Genomic DNA, 19,631 nt, shown 5'->3' with positions numbered 1-19,631 from the left:
GTAGATTTGGCTGAATAAATTGTTCATTAAAAAGCACAACTTTGTTATACATTGTAATATTCATTACCAATAACAGCTACTAAGCTGTTTATACCGTGAGTGGAATATGAAAGGAGAGTTATGTTATGAATTTAGTTCAATTTAAACAATATACGAAATGGTATTCAAAGACAAAGGTTTTTATTCTTTACGATGAAAACGCACTTGTTTTTGCTGCTGTTCTGATGCACCGGTAACGTAAATGGCGCTTGTATCATTTGATGTCCATGTAGCACACTTGCCTGGAGAACAAGTGTGTGACATCACTTGACTGGCAGCGCCGGGTGAGGAGGAGTAGCGGTCGGAGAGTTCACTTTGCCTTTGTGGGAGTGTTGTACTACATTACGCGAACCACTGAAAGACAAGTTGAAAGCAAAGTTAAGGATTTCAACTCGGCTGCCGTTGACAACATTCGAGGATATCCGTGCGGATATCAAACTTTTTTTCGCTTGGTTGCGCCGTACTTTACTTTCCTTGTATGAAGCGACTCTTTAGTGTGACTCGACTGGCCCTAAAAGAATCCATATCTGGTCAAAGTATTCAGCTGTCACAAAGCGGGACCCGTTCGCTATAAATAGCCCGGATAAGCAGTGGAGGAGGTACGTGCATATGAAATAACTTCTTGTTCTAGCGGAAAAGTCCTTAAATACATTTAACTAATAATTTGCATATAAAAGAACTTTTGCCATATCCCATGATTTAACCCAGACTGAAGCGTCAAAGTAACTGGTTTTCACTCGAAGTGTGGAAAAAAACTAAAGTATTGTTTTACTTTGTTCTTTCAATGTATTAATTTTAGTATTCATAATGAATGCAAAGTTAAGCATTCTTCGCATTTTCACCTGTCATCGAATCTGCCTATGAATGACGACAGCTGTATAAATTCCCCACCTATCTTGTTAACCTAGGGCTTGTTAAAGCACAATCGAAGTGTATTTAATTTTAAAATAATACCAACGTATTGCAGGCCTACTACCCAATAACAAAAACCTTTCACATTATTTTGCTGCCTGGCCTGCTTAGCATCAACTCCAGAAACTGATAGGGACAATTACAAGCGTGCTTAACATTAACTTATCTCCCAACGCCTCTTTCTTTCCAAATATAGTATAACATTGTTTGCAGTTAACATAACAAATATTATTGTATTCGATCAAATGGGAACTCTAAATAACTTTGAAAAGATTGTCAAGTCAGGCATTTTTCGATAGATTTAGGTTTTAGGCCTAGATCAGCAACAAGTGTAGAGCTCTTGAATGTCACTTGTATTAGTCAAATGTCTTACAATTTGTGCTGTATGTGGTTGACTTACCTAGCTACCTTAAGATGAATGCACTAAGTTGCTCGAGATAAGAACCTCTGCTAAATTACTTAAATATATAGTTGAAGTCAGACGTTTACATACACCTTAGCCAAATACATTTAAACTCAGTTTCACAATTCCTGACATTTAATCCTAGTAAAAATTCCCTGTCTTAGGTCAGTTAAGATCACCACTATATTTTAGGAATGTGAAATGTCAATACTAGTATTATTTATTTCAGCTTTTATTTCTTTCATCACATTTCCAGTGGGTCAGAAGTTTACATACTCAATTAGTATTTGGTAGCATTGCCTTTAAATTGTTTAACTTGGGTCAAACGTTTCGGGTAGCCTCCTGCAAGCTTCCCACAATAAGTTGGGTGAATTTTGGCCCATTCCTCCTGACAGAGCTGGTGTAACTGAGTCAGGTTTGTATGCCTCCTTGCTCGCACACGCTTTTTCAGTTCTGCCCACAAATGTTCTATAGGTTTGAGGTCAGGGCTTTGTGATGGCCACTCGAATACCTTGACTTTGTTGTCCTTCAGCCATTTTGCCACAACTTTGGAAGTGTGCTTGGGGTCATTGTCCATTTGGAAGACCCATTTGCGACCAAGCTTTAACTTCCTGACTGATGTCTTGAGATGTTGCTTCAATATATCCACAATTTTCCTGACACCATCTATTTTGTGAAGTGCACCACTCCCTTCTGCAGCAAAGCACCCCCACAACATGATGCTGCCACCCCTGTGCTTCACGGTTGGGATGGGGATCTTCGACTTGCAAGACTCTCCCTTTTTCCTCCAAACATAATGATGGTCATTATGGCCAAACAGTTCCATTTTTGATTCATCAGACCAGAGGACATTTCTCCAAAAAGTCTGATCTTTGTCCCCATGTGCAGTTGCAAACCGTAGTCTGGCTTTTTTATGGAGGTTTTGGAGCAGTGGCTTCTTCCTTGCTGAGCGGCCATTCAGGTTATGTCGATATAGGACTCGTTTTACTGTGGATATAGATACTTTTCTGCCTGTTACCTCCAGCATCTTCACAAGGTCCTTTGCTGTTGTTCTGGGATGGATTTGCACATTTCGCACCAAAGTACATTCATCTATAGGACACATGACGTGTCTCCTTCCTGAGCAGTTGTCACGGCTTTCGTAAGAACGGGACCAAGGTGCAGCGGATGTTGAGTTCCACATATTTAATTCAAAGAGAAACTTAAACATAACAAAATATATCAATAAACGAACAACTAAACGTGACTACGTGGTGCACAAACACAAAACAATATCTCACAAACACAGGTGGGAAAAATAGCACTTAAATATGATCCCCAATTAGAGACAACGATTACCAGCTGCTTCTAATTGGGAATCATACAAAACACCAACATAGAAAATATAAACTAGAACACAACATAGACATTATAAACTAGAATACCCCCTAGTCACACCCTGACCTACTACACCATAAAGAAACAAGGGCTCTCTATGGTCAGGGCGTTCCAGCAGTATGACGGCTGCATGGTCCATTGGTATTTAAACTTGCGTACTATTGTTTGTACAGATGAACGTGGTACCTTCAGGCGTTTGGAAATTGCTCCAAAGGATGAACTAGACTTGTGGTCTACAATTTTTTTTCTGAGGTCTTGGCTGATTTCTTTTGATTTTCCCATGATGTCAAGCAAAGAGGCACTGAGTTTGAAGGTAGGCCTTGAAATACATTCACAAGTACACCTCCAATTGACTCAAATTATGCCAATTAGCCTATCAGAAGCTTCTAAAGCCATGACATAATTTTCTGGAATTTTCCAAGCTGTTTAAAGGCATAGTCAACTTAGTGTATGTAAACTTCTGACCCACTGGAATTGTAATACAGTGAATGATAAGTGAAATAATTTGTCTGTAAACAATTGTTGGACAAATTACTTGTGTCATACACAAAGTAGATGTCCTAACCGACTTGTCAAAACTATAGTTTGTTAACAAGAAATTGTGGTTGAGTGGTTGAAAAACAAGTTTTAATGACTCCAACCTAAGTGTATGTAAACTTCCGACTTCAACTGTATATGTAATGTAGTACGATAACCATGAGCTCGGAAACTACGAGTCACCATAATTATGTTCATAATTATGCATTGTTACAACATTGTTACAGCAGAAACCAGGCCTCTCTATAAATATGTTCCTGTTTGCCAGCAGACTGGGAGTGACAGGGGAGCTGTTTTTATCAGCTGTTCCCCATCAGAGTTTAGGAGGCAGGCCAGGCTTCATTACGCCAATTCTGTTGCAAAACGTTTTGTAACAGAAACCGTTTACTCCAAATGGAAAACGTTTTGCAACGAAAATTAGTTTCTATTGGACAAATTCAGGTAGGTCCTTCCCCGTTTTTGTTCGGTTTGCTTCTTAAACGGTATACGGTTTCCGTTTCAAGACGTAATGAATACACCCGTTGAAAGAAAAGTGCTGTTGGCCTATCTTCTTAAAGCAGTGGTTTCAAAAAAAATTGGGGGTCATGACATGTCGTGATCCCCACCGAAAGTTAGTTGTTTTTTTGTTGTTGCAAAGCCAAGTAGACTACTGTCGGAAGTTAAGTACAACGGCAGTGGTTCTCAAATGTTTTTTTTGACCCAAATGAATATAGTAGCATTTTTTTTTACGTGACCCATCAAGCCTGTCCCAATTTGCTCCCTCCCCCTTGCTCCTAATCCTCTGATGTTTGCAGATCTGAATTGTCTCTGTAGGTATAGGGCCTAAGCAATGTGGTGGTGAAGCTTCCACTATATTGATTAAACCTGACAGATCTGCAAACATTGGAGGGTAATGGATGTTTCTAGCCATGCTCTGGGCTTGGGACACAACCCACAAGTAGGATCCGACCCCACCCAGCGTTTGGGAAAAAACTCTGCCCCAAGGTATTTGGCTGAAGTGTTGTTGGACCTGCAAACAGCATTCTTAATACATTTTTTTTAACTTTTAATGGCACCAGGCACAAACATCTCTGGACATACCAGACCGTTAAGCAACACAAGTTAGTTTCTGTGAGTCAAGGGCCCACTTTCAGTGTTTATCCAACACATCACGTTATTGGTGTTTACCAATAGTCTAATCTCTAATTTCTTGGATAGATGTGGTGTTTGGATTTTGCTGGTTGGTCTGCCTTATGACTCAGCTAGTAGGTCTAACTGGATGTACAATAGGTCTACCTTATGACTCAGTAGGTCTAACTGGATGTACAGTAGGTCTACCTTATGACTCAGTAGGTTTAACTGGATGTACAGTATGTCTACCTTATGACTCAGTAGGTCTAACTGGATGTACAGTAGGTCTACCTTATGACTCAGTAGGTTTAACTGGATGTACAGTAGGTCTGCCTTATGACTCAGTAGGTCTAACTGGATGTACAGTAGGTCTACCTTATGACTCAGTAGGTTTAACTGGATGTACAGTAGGTCTACCTTATGACTCAGTAGGTCTAACTGGATGTACAGTAGGTCTGCCTTATGACTCAGTAGGTCTAACTGGATGTACAGTAGGTCTGCCTTATGACTCAGTAGGTCTAACTGGATGTACAGTAGGTCTGCCTTATGACTCAGTAGGTCTAACTGGATGTACAGTAGGTCTGCCTTATGACTCAGTAGGTCTAACTGGATGTACAGTAGGTCTGCCTTATGACTCAGTAGGTCTAACTGGATGTACAGTAGGTCTGCCTTATGACTCAGTAGTTCTAACTGGATGTACAGTAGACCAAATTTAGGATCCAGCTGGTTGACCAATCAAACCATGTTGACTAAACCTTGTCTCGTTTGTTTTTGTCGTCCACATCCTTGCAGACTTCCTTTTGAAAACATCGCTGGGCACTTAGTTGCCTTTTTATTAAATTTTTGGGGGGAGTCGCTGGGATTCTATTGCGCCGCCATGTCCACCTCCTATAAGAAGGAAGTAGTGAACTACAGGGACGTGGACGAGGATGAACTACTGAAGAAACTCTCAGAGGAAGAGCTACAGAGGCTGGAGGATGAGCTGGAGGAGTTAGATCCCGACGTAAGTCTAAAACTCTGTCTTGGTGTGTGTGTGTGTGTGTGTGTGTGTGTGTGTGTGTGTGTGTGTGTCTTGGTTATCTGGAGCTAGGAGTTCGATCCCAACACAATCTAAAATATTTATCTTTTTACGAGCTCAACAGAGATGAGAGGTCGGTAGCAGAACAGTGCATTAAATCACGCTATCACGTAAAAAAAATCTAGGACTATAAAAGGATCCTTAAATCAAACATGCAACCCTCTATGCAGTAGATATAACGCTCAGATATTAAGGTTTACAGGTGTACCAGAGCCCTGGTTTAAAGTAGCTCACTATATAGGCATTAGGGTTGACATCTGAGAGACGTGGAGAATCTCAATTGCGTCCTCTCGCCTCACCTCCTCAAAACCCATTGGAGGAGATGGTCTGAGGGGCGGGACCTCTGGCTTTCTCATCCAATGGGTTTTAAGAAGGAGGCGAGGAGCAAGGACTTGAGGAATTTACAATTGAGATTCTCCCACAGACTAAGACTGACAAATGACACTCTAACCAACTTAGTCAGGAGTAGATCTTAGCTGGAAGCGTTGTTGGATGACGACGTAGCGCAAGTCGGTCAGATTGATTTCAGATTTCATTACTTACATTCTTTTTTTTAAACCTTTTGACATTGTTATAGGGCACGAACATATTAACGTGTCATATCACGTTGATATCATATATTAGCCTATATATCGTATCCCTGTATATTCAATTCAAATATGCAGTTCTAGGTCTAAACAATACAGTGATCCTCAAACCAACTTCCCAGTGAAAGTTGAGAAAAACAGCAACTTCTCAGAGTGTAGACCTCATCTGTTATTTATAATATATGTTAAGTTATGCCTATCATATATTTATAATGCTGTGTGATGCGGCGGTGCTTGACTTCATCCCTATTCATAAGTAGCTCTTCCGTCGAGGTGTTGACACAAGCTGTAATAGGGTTATGATGAATGGTCGACGGCTCACATCAAGTCTGGACGCTTACAATACCAGGAGAGCCAGCCCAGGCTTAGATGACTGGGTGTGTGTGTGTGTGTGTGTGTGTGTGTGTGTGTGTGTGTGTGTGTGTGTGTGTGTGTGTGTGTGTGTGTGTGTGTGTGTGTGTGTGTGTGTGTGTGTGTGTGTGCGCGCGCGCCCATCTAGTTGTGCTTGTCCGTCTTTCCTTGACTTTTGACGATATCATCCAGATCTCCCACAGAGCCATGTTAAAGAGTTAAACTGATATGTCAGGTATAAATACTACAGGTATAAATAATACAGGTATAAGTAATACAGGTATAAATACTACAGGTATAAATACTACGCTGTCTGTAAGTGGCCAGTGCACTAATAGGTGCTGAAAGCTAAGACAAGATATCGGTCTATTGCTATAATATGGACCTGGTTTAGCGTGCTGCGGTCTAAGAATAGCTATCTGGGTCTGGGAACTGCCTTTGTTATTTCTGTTAGTGTTATTTTAACACAGTTAGTGATGGTGTGTGTGTCCTTTCACTGTTACATTCAGCTGTAGAACACACTAGGAAGTGTGTTACTATCCCACGAGAGTGGACGAAAAATGTAGTGTATAAACAAGTGCAATCTCACCCATTGCTATCATTATTGGCCAATGACAATCCTTCCCTGTGGTTAGAATACCCTCTTACCTAGTGTAAGTGCAACCCGTTGTTAGCATTATCGGCCAATGATAAATCCTTCCTGTCTTTAGAATGCCCTGTTGCCGGCCGGGATGAGGCAGAAGGATCAGACCAAGAAGGCGCCGACCGGAACCTTCCAGAGAGAGAACCTGGTAGCCCACCTGGAGAAGCAGGCCAAGGAACACCCTGACAAGGAGGACCTGGTTCCGTTCACTGGAGAGAAGAGAGGTATAACCTCAGTTCCCAGCATGATAGAATACCACTATAGGCCTGTGCTTCCCTGGAGAGAAGAGAGGTAGGACCCTGTTAGATCTGATCTGAGCACTGACGTAACGCTGTGCCGTGCCGACCCCCAACCAGGGTTGGGGTCAGTTCTATTTCAATTCAGTCAAGGAAGTAATCTAAAATTCCATGTGTCCTCATTGAGAAGTGTGGTAGGAGCCCAGTTCCATTTTGGTTCATACTCCAGATAGATTTTACCAATATGGCAGAATCTCCACTTGTGGGGTGTATCCATCCCCCTATCGGCCCGCAGCATACCACCCTGCATCCCACTGCTGGCTTGCTTCTGACGATAAGCAGGGTTGGTTCCTAGACGGGAGACCAGATGCTGCTGGAAGTGGTGTTGGAGGGCCAGTAGGAGGCAATCTTTCCTTTCCTGGTCTAAAAAAAAGATCCCCATGCCCCAGGGCAGTGATTGGGGACATTGCCCTGTGTAGGGTGCTGTCTTTCAGATGGGACGTTAAACGGGTGTCCTGACGCTCTGTGGTCACTAAAGATCCCATGGCACTTAACGTAAGAGTAGGGGTGTTAACCCCGGTGTCCTGGCTAAATTCCAAATCTGGCCCTCATACCATCACGGTCACCTTATCATCCCCAGCTTACAACTGGCTCATTCATCCCCCCTCCTCTCCCCTGTAACTATTCCCCAGGTTGTTGCTGTAAATGAGAATGTGTTCTCAGTCAACTTACCTGGTAAAATAAGGGTTAAATATTGTTTACATGAAATCCTGTCAGATCTATGAACACAGAAGGGATAGGGTCTAGCTTGGCTAGGAGAAGTGGCTGGAGGCCAACATGGACCGTGGCCAGGGACATGCAAGCTGTGATAATAACCTTGTGAGGTGAACCCTACTGTCAGCGTGCCGAGATACTAATACTTTCAGAACATTACAGCCATGTAAATAAAGGCCTAAAGTCCTACATCCATCAGGACCAATCAGTGGTCACAGACAATAGCTAGTTCCAGGAAACTGGATCCAGTCGCAACCCAGTCTGTATGCTGGTTCATCTGTTCTTGCATCTGTCTGGACATATCCAGCTACGAAACTGCCTGAGCTGAGTCTGCCTACCTATCAGACCAATTATGATCTCAGACAGTCTGGTTCTGGGAAACTGGGCCAGCCGCAACAGAGTCCTCTAGTTCGTCCTTCCTTATATCTGGACATATCCAGGTAGAAAGCAGGGCCTGGTGCCAGCTGACTCATCCCAGATCCACTCAGGTGTAGATGTAGCCTGCTGGGTATCAGCCTGTCTCTCTGTGTGTCCGCCAGACAGCGTACAGTCTGGGGGGATCAAGTTTTAGCGAGGTAAGGCCCGGAATCTCTAATCTTGATCACATAAGGAGTATTATTTGGGATGCAAGGTGATTTGTAGATCACTGATTCTGTGCAGTCGATCTCAAACACTCAAGCAAGCACTGTCTCAGCCAAGCCTGATAGGTGACAGGTACCGACCAACCACAGAGACGAACATCCTGCTACATCCTGGCACCCAGCAGCTAGCCTGAAGGTGAGGTGACTTTCCAGTTGAAAGTTGGAACGGCTCCACTGGTTCCATTGGTTCCACAGACCCCAGAACAGATCATCCAGGCTACAGTCAAAGCCAGCAGGACGGACACTGCTGTAGCTGATCCTGGACCTGTGACTGATATGAGTAAGACCTCAGACCTTGTATTCATAAAGTGTCTCAGAATAGGAGTGCTGATCTATGATCAGTTTAGCAGTTTAGATCCAAATTAATATGATTACTGGGACAGGGAAGAACCTGATCCTACATCAGATACATATGGCCCCTGATCTAACGGTGGACTGTGGCTACGTCCCAACTCTCTTATCCCAAAGTCTGCACTTGAGCACTTCCCGTTATGGATCAACTCCCTCCAGCCAACGATTCCTTCCATGACAGGGAGTGTGCAAGACAAGTGCACAGTCTGCAAACTTTGGGAGAACGGTTGATAATTGGACCACACACACAGCCTGTCACTGCAGCCTTCCTCCCCTCAGTGTTCATTCACATAATCCTGTTCCGGTGTTCTGAGGCTGGGGCGGCGTGACGCGGGGCGCTACATGTCAGACGTGGCTGGGTAAACTCGAGAAGGTCTTTGCCCCCATCTGTCCCAACAGGCTGCCTGGCTTTTTACAGCTCACTCTGAGTGACGATATGAAAAGCGCCCGATGACGTAATGTGATATTGCATATCAGCCTTGTATTTTATGTTGTCAGTCAGTGTTACATAGATGGAAACAAAATGGAAGTTTTCCTCACAGAGCGTACGGTCATGTTCACTGTATAATGGTAGTTGGCTACTATTGGGTAATGATCAGTCTATTTTACTATCGGGGCATTGATGGTTTCTGCTTTCCTGCAGTCAAATGACCAATTAAAAAATGGAATTAGAAACGAGCTGGTATAGTAGAGGGATGTAGCAGTCGTACTAGTAAGAATAGTAGTAGTAATAAATATATCAAATCAATCAAATTAAATTTTATAAAGCCCTTTTTACATGAACAGTTGTCATGAAGTGCTTTACAAATACCCGGCCCAAAACCCCAAACAGCAAGCAATGCAGATGTAGAAGCACGGTGGCTAGGAAAAACTCCCTAGAAAGGCAGGAACCCGGAAGAAACCTAGAGCGGAACCAGGCTCTGAGATGTGTCCAGTCCTTTTCTGACTGTCCCGGGTGGAGATGAATAGTGGCATGTACTGTGTTAACGATTGTCCTATATCTTCCAGGGAAAGTCTTTATACCTAAGAAGGTGGTGGATCCCATCATGGAGAATGTAACTCTGGAGCCAGAGCTGGAGGAAGCACTGGCCAACGCCAGCGACGCTGAGATCTGCGACATTGCCGGTAGAAAGACATGCACCTTCACGTGCACACACATTTACAGACAGACGTAAACAGATCCCTTTTTGCTATCTTTTCTGCTATCACCGTTCCTGTTTTATTTTCAGTCTATTCACCTTCTTCAGCTAATAAGTTTAAATCCATGCTAACTAAACAGTCACTTTAGAACGATCACGGACACTAAATCAGCTTCACTGTTCACTCCTCCGTCAGTAACTTCCTCCTTTCCTCTCTAACTCTCCTCCATCTCGTCTAGTGATCCCACCCTTCTTCTCCTCCTTCTCCCTGTTCCCCCTATATCCTGTCATCGTCATCACCCCTTCCATTGCTGCTCCTCACTGCTGTTGGACACCATGGTTGCCCTCTCTCTGGGCTTTATGACAAGCAGCCGCGGTATTTACCAGCCCACACACTAGCTAGGGCTAGGACGATAGCAGTAGTCGTTAGTATCTTGGCAAGGAAATGAAACACGAAGCAAATTGAACTTCTTTAGGAAGAGAGACCTAATGTTGGAAACAAACCTCATTATATTGTCATCCAGAGTCACATGTATTTATTTTCCAAGCTATAGCACATAAAATGTTATATACAACAGGTTTTTAAAGGACCAAAAAGTTTGGTCTGCTTCGTGTTTTCATTTTTGCCTCGGTGCAACTGGTTCATATATTGCAATCGTCCCGGCCCTAACACTAGCTGCACGTTATATTGCTTGTATTTCTCTCCACTTCACTAAGTGTTAGTGTTAATTAGTGACAAGTGGTTTGCTTGCCAGCGTTTGTTTTGGTCCTCCCAGACATTTCCAATGGTTTGTAATTAATCCTCAGCCTCCTCATGATGAGTTACCAACTAACTCTTCACGGCTGCTTAAAATGGACCGCTCGTTCTCTGTTGTTTATCTCAAAGATAACTAACTGTTCTCACACTCTCTGTCATACTGACAGATGAAAATAATACACTTGCTCTTTTTTCGTTGCTTTTCTGCTGAACTACTATCTTTTCACTCTCATTTGTTCATTTGTACTGGCTCCAAGTCATCTACGGTGGGTCCAGAAAGCACATTTTATTCAAGTTTTCCCATCAAACTGGACACAAGATAAAACGACTGCTACTGCTACTAATACATTTGATTTAAAGCGCTTTTCAAAAACCCAAGGACTCTGTACAGCAAAAGAGAGGGGGGGGGGGGGGGGGGGGGGTGGGGGAGCAAAGATAAAACAATTAAAACTAAGATTAAAATGAAAGCTAAAACAGGGATCTTTGCGATAATCAAGAACATATTGACTAGTCAAGCATGTTCCTGCAATTCATAGAGCCCGTTCTGTGGCAGCAGAGGACATCCAAGCCAGGGAGAATAATGTCTGCATTGTGTGACGTCTGCAACAGTGACGCATGCTATTTAAACAATGTATTTAATAATGACTTGCAGACGCTGGCATCGACTCAAGTGTTGTTCTTTTGTATGTCTGGCTATGACAGGGACGACTATCTATTGCTGTGTGTGAGATGTTTTGCGAGCCGATAGTTTGGCTTGGATGTTTGCGAGTTTGAACAAGGCAGCTCTCAAGGCCCACTTGTGGGTGTCCTGTCTGCTGTCTTAGCCAAGTAAACATAATGTGCTGAACTAAGGAGAGCGTTGGCACCCACGTCAACTCTTCTGTGTTTATCCTTCAGTGTTCACGTCATTTGACACAATGTATACTCTCTCTCCCTTCTCTCCCTGTCTCTGTTATCTCTCTCTCTCTCTCTCTCTCTCTCTCTCTCTCTCTCTCTCTCTCTCTCTCTCTCTCTCTCTCTCTCTCTCGCCTTTGTTTCTCTCTACTTAATTTTTCTGTCTCTCTCACTCCATCTCTCCCTCCTCCTCTCTCCACATCTCTCACTTAATTTTTCTTACCCGTTCTCTCTCTCGCTCCTTTTGTCCGTCTCTCCATCTCTTCTCTTCCCTCCCTCCAGCCATTTTGGGAATGCACACTCTGATGAGTAACCAGCAGTACTACGAGGCTTTGGCCAGCAGCAATATAGTCAACAAACAAGGCCTTAACAGTAAGTATACCGTGTGTGTATGTGTGTGTGTGTGTCTGTATCCCTCCTGTAAGTGCCAAAGTTTTCAGGCATCGTTTTAACGATGATTCATCTGTTTATCCTACCATGTATTGTACTTATTAGGGTTTTGTTTTTCAAGTGGATTTAAGAAAGAGTGGCACCAAAGCGTACGTGTTTCAGGCAGTTCAGGGAAGTTAAAAATAAAACATGAACAGAACCAACATCAAAGGTCCAAAGAGAACTGGACAAAATGTTCCTGTTACAACTGAAGACTTTTACAATCCTCCGTTGCAACCTTTCTGACGTTAAATAATATAATTTAAAGACATGCTGGTTCAGCCAAACAAACTAAGTGCTGCAAATAATTATTTTTCTTTCAACATTAAACACCTAGAGTGCCGTTGTTATTACTGATTTACATGATATAGGTATTGTTACTAACATATTTTCCTATAGCTGTTATCCAGTGTACTCAGTATAAGCCTGTGTTTTCCTATAGGTGTTATCCAGTGTACTCAGTATAAGCCTGTGCCTGATGAGCAGCCCAACTCTACTGACGTGGAGGAGACGCTGCTGAGGATGCAGAGGAACGATCCTGACCTGCTGGAGGTCAACCTCAACAACATCAAGGTGCTACATTATATTGATTCACATGCACAGTCAGTATAATTGATTTATATGATGTCATTATGTCCTCCTACCATAAACATTTGTAAATTTTTTGTTTTGTTGTCTTTAGTCATTTAGCAGACGCTCTTATCCGGTTTACAGTAGTTAGTGCATATATTTTCCAACTTTTTTTTGTACTGGTCCCCCCGTGGGAATCGAACTCACAACCCTGGCATTGCAATGCTCTACCAACCGAGCCACACGGGACCCCCATAGGAGACACACATGTACCACACTCTTCTCAGTCTGACTTCAAGAGGTCAGGGCAAACCTCTACTCTGGAGTCAACATTTGATTTAGGTTATTCTCCAGTCTTTTCAAATGCATTTGTAGTCCGTCCGATTTAAAACAGTAGCGCGTGTTGTGGCTTTATTGATTTGAAGTATTGCCTCTTGTGTTCCAGAACATTCCAGTGAAGACGCTGAAGGCCTATGCAGACGCCCTGACGGAGAACACTGCAGTGGAACGCTTCAGCATCGTGGGAACCAGGAGTAATGATCCCGTAGCCTTTGTGAGTATTGCTGTTATGTCTGGAACAAATCCCCTACACATATACTGTAACAGTTACGTGAGACGATGCGAATGTACACGTCTTCATTCGAAGTCATCTGCATCTGGAAATTCAGTTTTATTTAAATGACCTCCCATGGCCTTAATACCTGGGCCTGTGGCCTGGTCAAAAATATAGATGGGGGGAAATGATGCCATTTCAGATATGGGTCTAATTATAGCCCGTATAAATATACTGTCCCCATTTGCTGCGTCTCTGTGTCTCAGGCTCTGGCAGAGATGCTGAAGGGGAACACCACACTGAAGAGTCTGAACATAGAATCCAACTTCATCACAGGGACGGGCATCCTGGCTCTCATCGCCTCACTGCAGTCCAACACAACCCTGCAGGAACTCAAGATCGACAACCAGGTACAATAAAATACGGCACAATCGTTATTGGTCCATTCTACTGACAGACAGTGTAAAGGAGGCCTGGGTCCAATCTACTGACAGACAATGTAAAGGAGGCCTGGGTCCATTCTACTGACAGACAATATAAAGGAGGCCTGGGTAATGCCAAAATGTCACAAATATTACAACTTCTACAAATTATTTCTCAATGATGCTTTAAGATACAAATGTCAAATATATGTCGACAATCCTTCCTCCAAAGGACCTTTCTATGGAAAACATTTCGTGAAAATCCGAATGAAATCATGGTATTTTTTTGTCCTGGTTTCATGAGGAATCACCCTATTTTTGTTGTCACAGAGCCCGGCCCAGCCAGTTACAATAAGACATCACAAGGACCACTTGAGTCTACTGTTTCAACAGGGTCAGATTGTAAAAAGCTAATCATTCGATTGATTCATTGTGGTGTGATAATGGTGCTAGTACCAACACTTAGTAGCCGTTATTCCTTCCCAGTGGGCAAAACTGGTTGAAAGGACATCATTGCAACCTGATTAACCAGATTGCAGCCAAAAACGGTTGAAATCTGCTTGTTGCATTGACCTCATTTCAACCAGTTTTGCCCACGCTGGGCTACCTCTTGCCAGTGAATCATTTTTTCCTAACATAAACTGTGCTGAATCTCTTTGATTCCGTAAGGTTTTATATTTAGACACATGACTAACAACTTCGCCTTCATTTATTAATTGTGCTGAGTCATGGATGAACATTACCCAGTGGACAAGCTGGTTGAAATGACTCCATTTTACAACCAGGAATGGCTGCATTGTAACCAGTTATTTCAAACAGGACATTGGGAAATCACCTAGGTTCACTGGTTTACATGACGTAATGTCTGGTTGTAAATTGGTTTGTAATGGCGTCATTTCAACCAGTTTTACCCGCTGGGTGATTCCTTCTATGTCCAGTTTTTTCTCCAATTATTTAAGCTGCCCATCTGACAGTGCAGACAGGCTCAATCAAACGCTCAATTTGTAAGGAAACAAATACTATTTGAATCCAGGTCTGATTCCCCCTTTCCTCTTCCTCCAGAGCCAGCCGCTAGGTAACAAGGTGGAGATGGAGATAGCCAGCATGCTGGAGAAGAACACCACGTTGTTGAAGTTTGGCTACCACTTTACCCAGCAGGGCCCCAGGCTGAGGGGCTCCAACGCCATGATGAACAACAATGACCTGGGTGAGATGATGGTTCTGCTAACGCTAATGCTAACAACCTGGCTGATATGGAGGTTCTGCTCAAGCTGAAGCAACCAACCTGGCTGAGATGGAAGTTCTGCTCAAGCTGAAGCAACCAACCTGGCTGAGATGGAAGTTCTGCTAGCCCTAATGCTAACAACCTGACTGAGATTGAGATTCAAAGACTAACTCACTCACAATAGATTAAAATCGCTCTTTTATACTCACTGTTTCTCTCCCATCGACACTCACAATCTTAGAGATGTTCACTCACTCACTCACTCACTCACTCACTCACTCACTCACTCACTCACTCACTCACTCACTCACTCACTCACTCACTCACCCACCCACCCACCCAAATCTTAGAGATGTTCACTCACTCACTCACTCACTCACTCACTCACTCACTCACTCACTCACTCACTCACTCACTCACTCACTCACTCACTCACTCACCCACCCACCCACTCACTCCATTTTTCAAAACAACGTTGAACTAATAAAACCTGCTAGAGAAGGTGCAGAGCATGCATCAGATGTAACTCCAGACCCAGTAGTAGCCGATTGTAATCGCTCTTAATTCACCATCACTGTTTAACGTAACTAAATAATGGGAGGAGCCAAGCCAATCAAAACGCTCGGCTGTTTGGATCCCTTCCTGGAAGATGACATCACTAGAACTAAAGTGGTGCTCCAGTGAAACGCTCCCAGACTTCCCAGTGTGATCCCTCACAACAGCTGAGACACCACTAGAGACACGGGCTGCGTCCCAAGTGGCACCCTATTCCCTTTTTATAGGCACCCTATTCCATTTATAGTTCACTAACCCGTACAGTAGGGCTCTGGTCAAGAGTAGTGCACTATATAGGGAACAGGGTACCATTTGGGATGTGCACTCAAATGGGTCTATTCAGGGACTTGTGTTGTTGCCTGGCTACCCTAGACTCCTTGCTCCGGCCAAACGCTATGCCCCCCCCGCTGTCTTACGTTCCTTATTTCTCCTCAATGAGTCTGGATCTGAGTAGTTCCCCGACCCGTCACTGAATGCAAACACATTCGGGGCCGTCTGATTGGTCCAGAAACCCACGGGTTGAGCCAGAGCCAGAACACAGGTGGGTAAAGTGGCGGTTTGAAAATTCATCATTGGTTTTGATAATCTGATTGGTTAGAGACGATCCAATCGATGATGACTTTGTTTAGTACAACGCCCATTGTCACCGCAAACGACTTCAGTGACTGCAGTCTCGGACTAAAGTCTATAGCGAACGACAGAGCAGCGGGAGAATTTAGTGTGAGTCATCGGGCTACATGTTTTGGGGTCCAGAACACATGATCAAAGACATGTCAGGTCTTGTACAAAGACTGTAAAAAGTAAGAGATGGTCTTGTACTAATCTCTTGGAACTAAATGATTGACCTAGTTTGCGCACCGACATCAATGTGTCATCGGGTTGTTTTACATCACGATGACATTTCTCTTGAACACAGCATGGTACCAGTTCTATCTACTCGGTGACTCTTCCACCAAAGATGTGCATGAGCCGCTCTCGTCTTGGTTGACGTCTATTTGATCATAATACTTTTTCTCTTCTAGAGTGAGTGAAGGAGAATGCATGTCAGATCTGTCAACTGTCACTCACGGTTTTTGTGTGTAAGTGTTTCACTCATAGTGCTCGTGTGTGTGTGTCTGTTTGTTTGTTTATGTGTTTAACACTGTTGTGTTGCAGCTCGGGTAATACGATCCGATCATCACTCGGACGGTTCCTTTACTCTCACTCTGTCCGTGCCGGAACTGGAGAGGGCATTTGGTAAAAAGTTCAAGCCAAAACTCACCAAGCCCAAGACCAAGAAAGTAAAGACAGCCGTTGTATCCTCGTCCTACCTCTTCAAACTTTTCCTGCTTCTTTTCCTTGAGTTCTACCCACAACTCCCTGTGTTGTGCCTTCCATTCCTCCTCATCATCTTTCGTCATCTCTACTCTTCCCAGCAGTGGCAGATCTGGCAATCTTTCTCCAGTAGCTCTTGAGTTCTTAAGTGGGTCTTCACTGTAGGACTGATTGCTTAAGGGCTTTTTGCAGTTAGAGCTATTTTATTCTAAACTGCCTCTTTCAAACCTTTGGAACAGGTTTTTTTCTGCTTTCTTTTAAGCTGTTTTTCTTACTTCAAACTCTTCCTTCATTGCCATTCCTTTGAGTCAAGTATTTGTTGTGTTTGAGTAAAACATGATTTTACCGAAGACACAGAAGGAACTGATATGTTTTAATAGTTGGTCTAATTTCTATTTTTTCTTCTCTGACAACAGTAAGAAAGAGAAGGCTTGAAGGAGGTCCCATCTTCCCCAAGTGTCGGACAAGCGTGTAGCGCCGCCAGGCACTGCCCGGCCCCGCCCAGCCCCGTATTCAGCCAGACGCCCTCCAACAGATATCCCATCAACCCCTGCTTCCCCAACCCTAACCTCGACCCCTCCGCGTTGACCGAAATCGTTCCAATTCGAATGTCAGGGGCTTTGGCAAACCTTGTTCCTACTGTGGCATGGAGTTGATCTACTATTGTACTATTGTTTCCTTCACAGTTTTCTACTGATATTGGTTTAGATATCTTCGGTAATAATAATATCTGGTAATTGTGACATAGAGAAGCAGCCCACCTATACAGAAAATATTTATTTTGTTGTTAGTTTGTTTACTGGAGATGAACTTGTGGTGGTGGAAGATTAAATGGTGTTACACCCATAATGTATATTGTACCACATGCCATGGGCAACAGGTAGCCTAGTGGCTAAGAGCGTTGGGCCAGTAACCGAAAGGTCGCTGGTTCAAATCCCCGAGCCAACTAGGTGGGTAAAAATCTGCCAATGTGCCCTTGAGCAAGGCACTTCACCCTAATTGCTCCAGTAAGTCACTCTGCATAAGAGTGTCTTCTAAATGACTAAAATGTAAATGACTTAACTTGGTTATGACGTTAGTACCACATTATGTATTTCAGCATTTCGCAACCACTTAACGTAATGTTTTTCAGTGTGAGGTTCATATAAGATACGTTTTTAGTCTGCAACTCACACTGTCTGTAAGCAATGGCACATAAAGGTTACATAGGAGCTATGTTCAGAGGAATTGTTGCAGATTTAAAAACATTTTGGGGTGTAAGTTGTTTGTTTGTCCAAGTTTACCCCATGGAGACAGCCACTAGAAGCTGGTCCTAGATCAGTTTGTCCGCTATTGTGTAAATTCTGTAGTATTACTGATCTCTAGTCAGTTTAAGTTTTCTCAGTCAAATCTTACACAGAGGTTGCTACTAAGCGTTGGTTCTAGATCAGTTTTGTGACGAAGTCGATATCTGCTATGATCCTTTATTGATAACACTTGTTAAATCCAGATCAGTGTAGATGAAGGGGTGGAGACAGGTAAGTATTTTGAAGCCTTGAGACAATTGAGATGTGGATTGTGTATGTGTGCCATTCAGAGGGTGAATGGGCAAGACAAAAGATTTAAGTGCCTTTGAATGGGGTATGGTAGTAGGTGCCAGGTACACCTGTTTGAGTATGTCAAGAACTGCAACGCTGCTGTGGTTTTCACGCTCAACAGTTTCCCTTGTGTATCAAGCATGGTCCACCACCCAAAGGAGATCCAACCAACTTGACACAACTGTGGGAAGTATTGGAGTCAACATTGGCCAGCATCCCTGTGGAACGCTTTCGACGCCTTGTAGAGTCCATCCCCCGATTGAGGTTGTTCTGAGGGCAAAAGGGCTCAAACTCATAAGGAAGGTGTTCCTAATATTTTGTACACTCAGTGTATATTAGAAGTTTGTTCACAAGTGTATTGGTCACTGATGGACAAACTGATCTAGGACCAGCTCTTAGTGGCTGTCTCTATGAGGGTGGGTTGACTGAATCAGTACTTACACCCAGCAGATGTGATGACTTGTCATCATGGCAAGTTATGATCGATTATGTTCAATTATTACTTGAGTTACACAGTAAAGGGAGTTGCAGCATTCCCCCCTCCCCTTTTTTCAGTTACACTGGTAGAAATGCTCTTAGTTGAATGGGTCTGCAACCCCAAAAAGTGTGCAAACTAAGAATTCACTGTCATCACTGTAGCCTATCAAAGCCCAAGAAAATGCATAAAGACAAACGACTTTTCCTGCCTGTTGTAAGGTCCTATGAGATTATTCCTTAATGAACACTCCTTCGGGTATTGTTGCTATGTGGCCAGGTATCAGGGGTGTCAGGGGAGCACTGATGACTAAATTCAATATCCTATCATTAAATCTGTGTAAAATAAACAATATATATTATATTGGATGAAGGATGGATGAGGGGGATACGTGCCAACTCAGATTCAAAGAGCATGACGCTACTGATTAGGTATATTACTGTATGGTCAAAAGGGACAACTATGGTGTGTACAACAACCCATCCCAGTATGAACTACTGCTGAATATGACTGTGTTCTCCTTGCCCTAGCCTGGCTGTTGTTCTTTCTCTGCAGTATTTGCTTGAGTATTGAGTATGTTTTTGTTAGATAATTCACATTATTGTTGTTTTTTTGTTCATGGATAAATCAGGTTTGAAAGTATTGTGTACTGTGATATTTGTACTGTTTTTACGCTTCTAGG

The 19,631-nt window shown here is 43.2% G+C and overlaps 1 protein-coding gene across 1 annotated transcript; it reads left to right on the top strand.

The window, feature by feature from the left end:
- Positions 1 to 340: 340 nt before the first annotated feature.
- On the top strand, positions 341 to 18,444 carry LOC120052905 (tropomodulin-1-like). The gene is made up of 11 exons (XM_039000121.1): positions 341 to 638; positions 5,171 to 5,381; positions 7,105 to 7,261; positions 10,048 to 10,164; positions 12,112 to 12,201; positions 12,701 to 12,831; positions 13,274 to 13,381; positions 13,648 to 13,791; positions 14,866 to 15,010; positions 16,739 to 16,863; positions 17,314 to 18,444. Exons 2-11 carry the CDS (start codon positions 5,256 to 5,258, stop codon positions 17,314 to 17,316), a joined length of 1,146 nt encoding a protein of 381 aa, XP_038856049.1. The 5' UTR covers positions 341 to 638; positions 5,171 to 5,255; the 3' UTR covers positions 17,317 to 18,444.
- The last annotated feature ends 1,187 nt before the right edge of the window (positions 18,445 to 19,631 follow it).

This window comes from Salvelinus namaycush, chromosome 8 (genome assembly GCF_016432855.1).
Source record: "Salvelinus namaycush isolate Seneca chromosome 8, SaNama_1.0, whole genome shotgun sequence".
Classification (NCBI taxonomy): Eukaryota; Metazoa; Chordata; class Actinopteri; order Salmoniformes; family Salmonidae; genus Salvelinus; species Salvelinus namaycush.
This window is presented reverse-complemented; position numbering and strand designations above follow the sequence as displayed.

Coding starts and splice junctions, on each gene's coding strand:
- LOC120052905 (XM_039000121.1), top strand. CDS start 5,256: ATGTCCACCTCCTATAAGAAGGAAGTAGTGAACTACAGGGACGTGGAC. Junction 13,792..14,865: donor AACTCAAGATCGACAACCAG/GTACAATAAAAT, acceptor CTCTTCCTCCAG/AGCCAGCCGCTAGGTAACAA. Junction 15,011..16,738: donor GATGAACAACAATGACCTGG/GTGAGATGATGG, acceptor GTTGTGTTGCAG/CTCGGGTAATACGATCCGAT.